General features: G+C 41.2%; 1 protein-coding gene across 1 annotated transcript; it reads right to left on the minus strand.

The window, feature by feature from the left end:
• Positions 1 to 5358: 5358 nt before the first annotated feature.
• Positions 5359 to 11764, minus strand: LOC106805295 (keratin-associated protein 9-7-like). Its single transcript, XM_014806832.1, has 3 exons — positions 11361 to 11764; positions 9330 to 9494; positions 5359 to 5588 (listed from the first exon to the last, which is right to left on the minus strand). The coding sequence occupies exons 1-3, from the start codon at positions 11752 to 11754 to the stop codon at positions 5461 to 5463; spliced, it is 687 nt and encodes a 228-aa protein (XP_014662318.1). The 5' UTR covers positions 11755 to 11764; the 3' UTR covers positions 5359 to 5460.
• Positions 11765 to 12178: the final 414 nt, after the last annotated feature.

Raw genomic sequence — 12178 nt, forward strand, 5'->3', positions numbered from 1 at the left:
GTGCGTGCGCGTGTGCGTGCGCGTGTGCGTGCGCGTGCGCGAGTGATGATGCTCATTACTATTCGATTAGTTGTAAGAAATGTCTATAATAGAGTTGTCGTTTGACATGTGAGTCATAATGTTTGTAATGTAATTCTGCAGACACCACGCAGCGACGTACTAGTTCGCCTTCGTTATATAGTTGTATCTTTATGTATATAAACGATCGTAATAAGATTATCAATATATTTGTTTAGTATGTATACATCTATTTACCGTATATCGGAACGAAATGCTTCATTGATATTGCAACACACTGCATGCATTGACTAGCAATGATGAATATCTTTCCTAAATGGTGTGTTATTCAGTTAAAAATACTACATGTCATTATGATTCCACTGCATAAATAATGGCTATTTTCTAATACTTATACAAAAAAATATATACCGCTCTCATTTGTCATTGCAAACATCGTCTTACGGCATTGGTGTTTAACAAACGATATGTATCAGATAACTTAATCGTTTAATTAAATTTTATTTTATAGTGAAATGTTGTACATATAGGGGGCTAATCACCATCACTATTAATATTGTAACATAATAAAATGTTAATACGAAATTATGCATCGGGTATACTGTCAGAAACAAAACACACACTACTGATGCTTATTTGCGCCAACTCTGCTGTGGACATCGATGGGAAATGGTGCCTTTAACATTTGCACTGACTGGACGCTATCATTTTATCAGTGGTGAATAAAGTCACAATTGTTGCTATTCACTCCTGATTATACCGATAAATCGATGATGCTGATGTCAGGTTGGCATTTCCTCTGCTGCTGCTGATGCGTGACGTTGTGGTAATATCGTAGACAGTGAACGCGCATATCATTAAGCACATATGATTACACGTATATAATCATTCTCCAGTCATTTGCTCGCTTTGCATATAAAATGACGAATTCCTACGCAATACTTTTCATTGCCAGTTCATATAGCAGCCTACAGTATAGTTTTAGAGCACAAACTGTTGTACGTTATTGCTGCCTCAGCGCCAAACTGAACAGATTACATATAATGGCATCAATATTATAAGAGAGGAGAGGCAGATTTTCTGACGCAGTAATCTTCGCCGCGGTGAGCATCAAGCCCATGCCACCGATCTCAGTGTATAACCCGTGTGTCGGACACCAACATAGGCTTATCCATATTTGTTAAATCCAGCTATATTTGTAGATATAATGACGATAAATTGGCCTTAATACGGGCGATAATTTTAGCAATGGGGTGATGTCAGAAAGGTAGAAGAGCCGAATTCCCGCGAATGTAGCCATCTCGTAAATCGTCGTTACATTATATTTTATCCAAATAATTAAAAAAAAGTAAATGCTATATCGGTCGTATCCCATGTTGATAAGAGGTTTAATGAGGCGTTGTTAACAGAAATATCTTGCTAATTGTAACACTGTTAGTCAAAATTACATTGTATTAGAAGCCATTCCGCAAGAAATACGTTTAGGTTTTATCGTCTTCTTTACCTGTTTTACGTAAAAATAAACGACTCCGCCAATGGTTTTACTTTCCATCTTTGGGTCGTGTTCTTTTTATACTTTGCCACAAACATTAAAGTTAAAAAGGCATCACGATTTCTATGAAAATATCTCATATCTTATTTCATAAACGCCATCCATGTAAAGTAGACACTTGCGTATATATCCCTTGCGGAGTATATGATGTTTAACAGGCGCGATTCGTGTTTGACATGCACATGTAATAACGACAGATCTTCCGAGGTGACCTATATATGTCACGTCGTCTTGCTGACAACGTGCGTGTGCATTGCCGGAGACAGTTAAACGACACTTGTAATGATGAAAAGATTCGTACATATGTGTGTACTCTCGTGTGTGGCTCGTGACTGTATAGTGTATACCATGTGATGTTGTTCCCAGGTTCTGCTATGGTGCGGGTAATTATGTAACCTGAGGTAATCACAAAGTAGACAGACACGGAAGTATAGCGTACAAACAAATGTCTATTTAATTGTTACACAAAACTTACAGAGACAAGTTATTAGTTACATATAGAATGCAAGATCTCTAAAAGGAGTTTACACACGCACATACAAGTACCAGTCTTAAAAGGAGTTTTAATACATGCGTTTTAAGACGCATACTGTAACACGAATACGGTAAGACCTAAACTATGAAACATATATACATACGAAAACGGTCAAGCGCTGACCAAGCGCTTGACACTAACATACTCACAAATCGACTGGGTGGTTCTCTCTTTCTGTTCAAAAGTGGCTGTATTTATGCGAGTTTGGATTTGTCACGTGACTTTAGTAGTGCCACGGATTTTTAGTGTAGGTTAATGATGTCTAGACCAGTGGTCATCTTGACCACTGTCGCCATTTCTCAACAATAGGGGCTCTTTGTTCTATGCAGTTCTACGTCCCTCGCTAATGATCATAATGACTAATGACTAATGACTAATGACTAATGACTAATGATCATCGTTAATCTGTTCTTTACGACTCCAGCTCGGCGACACGGTGCCATAGTTAGAAAGGGTTTGCTTATCTGCGTAATCTGAGCCTTGAAGTAGACGTGGCCAAAGGCCCGTGACTGTCCTGCGGCATTGTAATCGTAATGTAAATATCGTAATGACTTCGCTTCATTACATTACTCCCCTACTCATGAAAAAGTTAAGAGCTATATTTTATAGCGAAGAACTTTAAGGTTATATTGTACGTTTGTTATTCATGTTATGCCTTTTTTTTGAAAAAATAGTGTGTTAATCCCCTCTTCCAAAAACCTAACTAGCTTAATTATTCCTTAATTAATCCGTCGTTTTTAATTGTCCGTGGGAGTATTATTACTCCTGTGCCACCTGCGTGACGTCAGTGCCCGTTCTGTCCGAATCATCTGCTGCTGTGTCATGCGCGGCGGCGGCAGCGCCCCCTATGCGCTGCGAAGCTAGTCGGCGTGCTCTAGCTCGATGTGGGCTACGTCCGCACCACCGCTGACGATGACGACAACCAGGGCACTGCTGGTAAATGCCTCCGCGCTGTGCGGCGCGGCGGACAACGACAGTCGATCAGTGTGGACGATGTACGAGCAACTCAATGTAGCATTCAGGGCAGAGAGCGTCGGTACTTCACTCCAACTCCCGAGCTCTCTCAGACGAAGTCGTTTTGAGGAAGGCCATAATTATGTATAGCGATCCTCAATTACTTCATTCGAATGGTGGTGATAAATATGTCTCGTTGATAATGTTAATCGCCGGTATTGGACTTTTTATCTAAAAGCTATTGCGCAATTCTCTCGGGGAACGTCATGTTTAGTGCTTTATCTAGACGAGAAATAATAAACTCCGTGATTTATTTATGAAAATTAATTTCCACTGGCACAGAAAGTACTAATTTTAAACTGCTAATAATACAGAATGGGAACCATGGTACTTTATCGGTGAGAATTACCCTTTACTGTGTATATAAGCCGGCTTTGATAAAAATTAATGTGGAAACCACCAAGAGATGACGCTCATATGCTGTAGGTCTAAATGAGAATGATTTAAAACAATAAATCCCTAACCCCAACCCTAATTCTAAAATGAAAAAAATTTAGCCAAAAATAATACAAATAAATAAGAGACAAAATTAGCCAATCAGAGCTGTCCCCTAGCGGATCGCTATCTCTCCCTTGTGCAAAATTTTACGTGTGCGTGTGCGTCGTGTGCGTGTAAAATTGATCGTAAAATACATTATCTATATTGATTTTGTTTGAGCAGATCAAGATTATGTGATCCTGATCAGATGAATTCGTCCCGAACAAACAGGTCAAACAAACGAACAAACAGACAAATTTTAGACAGTTTCATTTCAGGGGGATTGTACGAAGTATATATACGCACGTTTTGTAGTACTTCGGAAGCAGGACGCAAATATCTCAAGAATTGAGTTGGTTATATTACGTACATATTACACAGGTGACTGGTTCCAGCTAATCTTCATTCATAAAAAAACAATCGTTATCGCGACACACACGCACATATTTTACGCGTAAATCGTATATTAAGTTTGCACTTTAATTGCCGTATCCCGTATGTTATGATCGATTCGAAGAGTTTTTCTCCTTGGACATGCAGTATTCAAAATGAAAGCTGAAATTTAGAGGCTATTCAGGATTCGTGCTCATCTTAGATCGCACTCAAAGTTTTAAATGTGGAATGGGAGGGAGGGAGTGCGTTAAGCTGGGTTTACGCTATAGAAAAATCGTCGAGATGAGAGGTTTTTACTGCGTTCTACCAACCTCTCTATCACATGTTCAAGGCTTTTACGTTATGACCGCGAGACGGCAAACGTTTTAAGATTTGACCCAGAGTGTGTGCGCAACGCACTTTTTCATGTATTGCTGTTCTCTGAGTGGAGTTTCGCAAATCCTCGCTGAAAAGCCGCACTTAGTACTACTAGTAGTAGTACGCTTGTATCGGATGTGATACAGCACCCACTTCCACTTTCCTCCCTTTAATTTAACAAATCCTGTCCATTTCTTCATCAAGTCAGTGTCATTAGGCCACTAAAAGAATTTGCTACTTATGTGCGAGCAATTTATCGCAACACATAAGCATGTCATTGTAAAATTAGCGAATTCTTACTAAAAATACAGACTCGCTCGTTCACGATCATACTTAGCGCTGCACGACAACGCGAGACGCGTCCTGGAAATCACGTCAAACCCGAAAATTGCCGATGTTTGCCAAACGCGCGCGTCTTGTTGGCAGGTGACGTTTCTAGTTCCATATCTTAAATATGCGCACTTTCTCACGAAAAAACATAACGGAACTCCAGACAATTACGATACTGATGTTTATTTATCTAGTATTTACGGTTTTCCAATAGATATTGCGCCTACTCTTTAATCAATGTGTGGGTGAGGAAATTGTTACGGACGGATACAGCCGCTTAACAATGCTCAATGGCTCTTTGCTATGTACGTGGTGCGAATTTATTGGCACTCAGGTAGACAATTTGGTATTATTTACTGTATTTGGAAAACAATGGAGCCATTTAGAGAAATCCGGACACAAATTCCGAGCCGCATTATTATTATTATTATTATTATTATTATTATTATTATCATTATTATTATTATTATTATTATTATTATCATCATCATCATCATCATCATCATCATCATCATCATCATCATTATTATTCAATTTTTAATTCAGTGGCATGCAGTAGATGAGATTAGGTGGTACATATAACTGTAATGCATATTCGACATCAATATCATAATATCAGGAGTGAATAATAGAGATCTATAATAATCTCTATTATTCACTCCTGATAATATCTTATATAAATTTTCCACCATCTTCCTTTATTTCTAAGTGGATCGCATCACGTTATGCATAATTGCGGCTCTACATTTTGTCACATCACGAACATACGCAATGAAGAAAATATTTAAGGGGGAAAGGTTGGTGTGCACGTTATTGTTGTCTGCATGGCCGTCATTACTTCGGTACACGTAAAGAAAACCTCCAGTTCCGGTATGCCCGTACAGCCATTGTTGGCGCAGCTGATTTTCGCCCCTGAAAATTCAGATAATGAATGAAACAATAACAATAATGAAACAAGGCGGAGAAGCACATGGAATGGGAATTTTTGGTTAGAATTGTGAAACTTTGCACATGCGTACGACATGAGGTCCTGAAGATTTTCTGATATAGTGCCAATTTAACAGCGCCATCTGGTGGCGTACAGCACCCCTGGCGGTTTAACAGGTATTGCGTTATGCCACTCTTCGGGGTTTGGCTATAACATCTAAAATTCTTATCCAATTTAGTTAACAAATAGCCCTCATGACTCGCATGTATCTACATTATTATTATTAATAATAATAATAATAATAATAATAATAACATCGCAAGGACCTCTCCATCCTTAGCGAAATAAAAAAGGTGTCACAACAAAGCAAGTACATGCCAAAGCCAGGAGCATCTTATGCAAGAGCCGAAGGGAGAATAAGACCATATGCGAGCTCGAACAAGAAATTAAGATGAAACTACAGGCCAAAGCTCAGAGGTTGAGAAGGTTTACTAAGCGGAGTGAGCACTACTATCAGAATAAGCTCTTCCATGAAGATGCCAAAAAATTCTACCGGCATCTCAACGAGCAGCAAAGCACCATCAAGGAACCTCCCTCTCAAGAGTGACTCTATCAATTCTGGCGTGGAATACTAGAAGTTGGCACAGACCACAATACCAAAGCCACTTGGATCAAACAAGAGGAGGAAGCATTCCAGAATGTAGCAATGGATGTATGGACTGACATTACAATGTGTGAGGTACAGCAGGCCATCAAGCGGACCCACAACTGGAAGTCTTCTGGCCCAAACAAGCTGCACAACTTCTGGATTAAGCATTTAAGTGCCTTCCATAAACAACTAACCAGGGCCTTGAATGACACCATCAATGATCCAAGCAATAGCCCTAAGTGGTTGACATCAGGAATCCTTCTTTCAAAAGGCAAGGATACAAGAGAACCAAAGAACTAACGACCAATCACTTGCCTGCCTACCACCTACAAGATTCTCACTGCTGCAATTTCCAACCGCCTCTACAATCACTTACAGAAGAGCGGCATCCTCACAGATGAGCAGAAAGGCTGTAGAAGAGCGTCTAGAGGGTGCAAAGGCCAACTTCTCATCAGTAACATAATTGTGAGCATGGCAAAAAAGCTCAAGAGGAACCTAGGAATGGCGTGGATTGATTATAAGAAAACCTTCGACAGTGTCCCACATTTCTGGATTCTCGCAACCATGAAAATCTACCATGTGTCACCAACCATCATTCAGTTTATGGAAACTACAATGAAGAAATGGAAGACTGAAATGCTCCTCTTCACTCAAGGAGGCTGCCTCAGAACAGAAGATATCTCAATCAAGAGAGGAATCTTCCAGTGCGACTCGCTCTCTTGCCTGCTATTCTGCTTAGCACTAACACCGCTTACCAACATGCTGAATAGACAGGGCCTGGGATTTACAGTCGATAAACACAACACCATCAGCCACCTGCTCCACATGGATGACCTTAAACTGTTCGCCAAGAACCAATATGAGCAATATGAGTTCGATTTGGAAAAGTGTGCAACCGCAATCTTAAAAGGTGGTAAGCTAGTAAAAAATCGAAATATCGAGCTTGATGAGAAGACAGCCCTACAAAGTCTGAACCACGAGGACACCTTCAAATATCTTGGTGTAGACGAAAGTGATGGTATTCAGCATGCAAAGATGAAGGAGAACATTGCTAAGGAGTACTATTGCCGAATTCGCCTGTTCTCAAGTCTGAGCTCTGCTCAAAAAACAAGATAACAGCGATCAATAGCCTGGCACTCCCAGTTCCTATGTACATCTTCGAAGTGATTAACTGGTTGCAATCCGATATTGAAAGGATGGATCGCAAGACAAGAAAGCTACTAACCATGCACGGTCTCCACCACCAAAAAGCAGATGTAGAGCGACGGTACATTAAGAAGCAAAATGGTGGTCGTGGTTTCATTAAACTGATGTCTGCGTACAACACTGCCATTGTAGGTATAGGCAACTACATCGAGCTTAAGAAAGACAAATTTACAAAGCTTATCAAAATCCATCAGTCTGGAAAATCAAAGCACGCTCTCTTACGCGAGGCTAAAGAAATCAAAGCCAAATACTTGTCTCCTCAGTCCACCAGCCAATCCTCAACAAAGCAGAGACTGAAGGCCAATATGAAAGCAGAGAAGATTGAGGTATTGAAGGACAAGCCTTTGCATTAAAGATTCAACAAGAGCCTCGACAGGCCATTTGTCAACAAGACTGCAAGCGTTGCCTGGCTGAGTAGTTCCGGGCTCAAGGGGGAGACAGAAAGCCTGATCATTGCAGCCCAAGACCAAGCACTCAACACCAGATACCATCAACGCAACATCCTCAAGCAACCGATCAACAGCAAGTGCAGAATGTGCAGCAAGGCAGAGGAGACCATCAGCTATATCATCGCCGGATGCACAGTGCTGGCCCAACTGAGTACATAAATCGCCACAACAAGGTAGCCAGCTATCTGCACTGGCCAATCTGCAGTGAACTTGGTGAGCAAGTACCTGACAAGTGGTATGAACATACTCTGAGACCAGTTCCTAACATCGGAGATACTACCATAATGTGGGATATGGCAGTGCAGACAGATCGCACGATACCTGCAAACCGCCCTGATATAGTGCTCTACAACAGGAAAGAAAAACGATGCCTGTTGACTGACGTAGCCGTACCAGATGAATCTAACATCATGGTGAAAGAAAGAGACAAACTCACCATCTACAAAGATCTGGAGATCGAAGTTAGGAGGATGTGGAATACTAAGACGAGAATTGTACCAGTGGTGGTTGGAGCCCTTGGCTCTCTAACGAATGGTTTTGAGAAGAACCTTAAGGAACTCCCTGGCCATCACACTGCCCAAGAAGTGCAGAAAATCGCACTACTGGGAACAGCACACATCCTGCGAAAAATTAAGTGATTGAATCCCTATGTCCCAGGTTGGGACACGGTCAACCCAGAAGCCACCCGCTAATGCCGTGATCTACTTTGGAAATAATAATAATAATAATACTTATATATACGTAAATGCACACACGCATGCATGACGATATATATATAGCAATAAGGAATTGACGTATAGTAAAGGGATACTCCCCCAGTAGCTGGTAATTGTAGAGACGGCAATCGGTAATCTACATGCAGGTAATACATTTGGATGAAACCGAATGACGCTATCGGTGTTAACCGGGTGTAAAACACAGTATGATTTATGCGGCAGATTACCAGCTAGGATGGTAGTATTGGCAAGCATTGATAATTTTATGGATGGATGGATAGATAGATGGATTGATGGATGGATGGATGGATGGCTGGATGGATGGATCGAAGGATGGATCGATAAATAGACGGACGAACGGATGGACGAACGGACGGACGGACAGACGGCCGGACGGACGGATGGACGGGCGGGCGGTCGGGCGAACGGACGGACGGGCGGACGGACGGATAAATGGATAGATGGAGGAATGGGTGGAGGAATAGATGGATGGATGGATGGATGGATGGATGGATGGATGGATAGATGGATGGATGGATGGATGGATGGATAAATGCATGCATGGATTAATGGATATATGGATGGATAAACGAGTAAGTAACGTAGCAGACGGCTGACGGTATGCAGGAAACTACGATAATGAAGGTAGGAACCACAAAGCGTACGCTGGATGTGAATAGAACAGAATGATATATAGTGTCTTACCACAATTGGAATTTTGCGTGCATCTACACTCGAACGTCCCAGTGGTGCCAACTCTGAAGCAATTCTGATTACTCACATCCCCTCGTTTACAGTTGGGTAGGCGCTCTCCCGCATTGGGGAATCCAGCTGGGATCACAGCCTGGTTACACAGATCATTACCTGGTGCTAAAACAAAAGGTAAAGCGATATTTTATAGTGAACCGATTTACAGCTACAACGTCTCCAGCGTGGGTACTTGCACCGTCACGTACAAGCAGATGAAAGGATTTTGATATATTGGCAAATTTAGTTTCATAGATAGTCAATAAAACATTTTATCTGAGATATTTATGCTGAAATCAAATTTAGTACATTGTTATGTCATTAATAAGTGATAGTGACTATACGCATGCACATTATGTATACTCTCATGCATGCATATACTCACACATGATTTATACATGTGCATCATATATATATATATATATATATATATATATATATATATATATATATCAGGAGTAGATAATAGGGAATTTCCTATTATCTACTTCTAATATTTATGCATGCTATACGTGATAAATACTTTTCTTACAGCGTGATTTTACGTTTTTCTGTAATTTTTCCAGTAGATGAGTCACCCGTCAGAACCCCTTGAAATAGGTGGGGACACTCATTCGCATATCCCACCCATATCTGACAATACATGTATGAAGTGATTACACATGAAGACCGAAAAGTCCAGCGTAGAAATACTCGAGGCGAACGGTACCATGTTTAATACAGCAAAGGAAAAGGCAAATGCACTTAACAGACAATTCGAATCTGTATTCACAAAAGATTCGAAAGAACTCCAAGATACACAGTCATACTACCCTTCTATATGGATGACATTGAAATTACAGACAATGGAATCTACAAACTTATCAAACTTATCAAACTTATCAAAGTTCACAAAGCACCTGGCCCAGATAACATCAACTCTGTAATATTGAAGACATCACCAACAATAAGCAGAATCTTAGGGATCATCTTCAGGAAATCATATCAGACAGGAGTTATACCATCAGTTTTGAAGAAAGCCAATGTCCCATCTATAAGAAAGGAAATAAGAATGATCCAGGTAACTATACCGTCCCATATCACTGACTTGTATCACCTGCAAACTCATGGAACATATATATATATCATCTGCACCAACATCATGAAGCACGGGAAGTCTAATGCTATTATACACTTCTACAATCTATTCGACAAACAGCGAGGTTTCAGAGATGAACGGTCATGCGAAACTCAACTTGTTGAGTTTGTCACTGAAGTCACCAACAATATGCATGCAGGAAAGCAGATGGACGTCATATTTTAGACTTCAGCAAGGCATTTTTGTGGGCCATCATGATGGATAAGGTAAGCCATCAGAAGCTACTCCACAAGCTAAAGAGTTACGGCATCGATGGACGACTAATAAATGGATCAGGGGCTTTCTAGAAGACAGAACGCAAGTTGTCGTACTGGATGGAGAAGTAACATATGTAGCAAATGTTACATCAGGAGTCCCACAAGGATCAGTTCTTGAATCGAGCCTTTTTACTTGTATTACATAAATGATCTTCCAGACAACATAACATCTAATGTGAGGCTATTTGATGAGGACACCCTGTTATATAGAACCATCACCTCTGATCGAGATGTACAGACACGATGTCCTTCAATCCACAGAAGTGTGAAATCATTAACATCAGCAGACTGAAGAAGACCCGAATATCACCTTGCACTCTTCATGGAATTGAGCTCAACAATGTGAAAAATTAAAATCAAATATCTAGGCCTAACAATAACATCAATACTTCACATAATACAACGTAGATGCGACAACAACTAACGCGATGAGAAGTCTCAACTTTCTGAAGAGAAATCTCCAGATCAACTCTCTTCGCATTAGGTTTGCTACGCCCCTGATGATAAATTATGTACAATGCCTATCAGGGAATTTGTAATTTCGTAAAGACTATGGGTGAATACAGTCACTTATAGGTCGTATAATTTACGTACCTGTACAGACTCCGCTAACCTCAGTGAATATGGGATGACATGCACATGCAATACCATCCGGACAGTATGAGTTCGGATCCATAGCCATGCACGATGCGTCTGTGCACCCAACAACACACATGAGATTATCGTCGCATATTTCTCCGGCGGCACAGTCTGTGTCTATGATGCACTCGACGCAGACTTTGTTCACACATCTAGGAAGCCCAACGACGTTGACGCAGTGCGAATCCATGTTACACTGCTCACATGTTCCGCTAGTGCAGGCCGGCAAGTTCGTATTAATCGCCGTACATTCTGCATCATTTTGACACGCAACACACACACCGTTGCAGCATACTGGTGTTGCTGCAGTCGTGCTGCAGTGCGTGTTAGTTGCACATGCGACACACATGCCATTAGCACACGCAGGTAAATTAGAGGGACAATCGCTGTCATCTTGACACGCGACACACACACCGTTGCAGCATGCTGGTGTTAGCGGTGTATCCATGCAGTGCGTGTTAGTTGCACATGCGACACACGTGCCACCAACACACGCAGGTAAATTAGAGGGACAATCCACATCATCTTGACACGCGACACACACACCGTTGCAGCATGCTGGTGTTAGCGGTGTATCCATGCAGTGCGTGTTAGTTGCACATGCGACACACGTGCCACCAACACACGCAGGTAAATTAGAGGGACAATCCACATCATCTTGACACGCGACACACACACCGTTGCAGCATGCTGGTGTTAGCGGTGTATCCATGCAGTGCGTGTTAGTTGCACATGCGACACACGTGCCATCAACACACGCAGGTAAATTAGAG

Source organism: Priapulus caudatus, unplaced genomic scaffold, assembly GCF_000485595.1.
Source record: "Priapulus caudatus unplaced genomic scaffold, Priapulus_caudatus-5.0.1 Scaffold108, whole genome shotgun sequence".
Classification (NCBI taxonomy): domain Eukaryota; kingdom Metazoa; phylum Priapulida; class Priapulimorpha; order Priapulimorphida; family Priapulidae; genus Priapulus; species Priapulus caudatus.

Bases quoted from the DNA above. Each gene is read 5' to 3' on its own strand.
- LOC106805295 (XM_014806832.1), bottom strand. From the start codon at position 11,754: ATGTGTGTCGCATGTGCAACTAACACGCACTGCAGCACGACTGCAGCA. The intron at 9,495-11,360 runs GTACGTAAATTA...CTTTTGTTTTAG, and splicing joins GGTTAGCGGAGTCTGTACAG to CACCAGGTAATGATCTGTGT. The intron at 5,589-9,329 runs GTAAGACACTAT...CTGAATTTTCAG, and splicing joins CACGCAAAATTCCAATTGTG to GGGCGAAAATCAGCTGCGCC.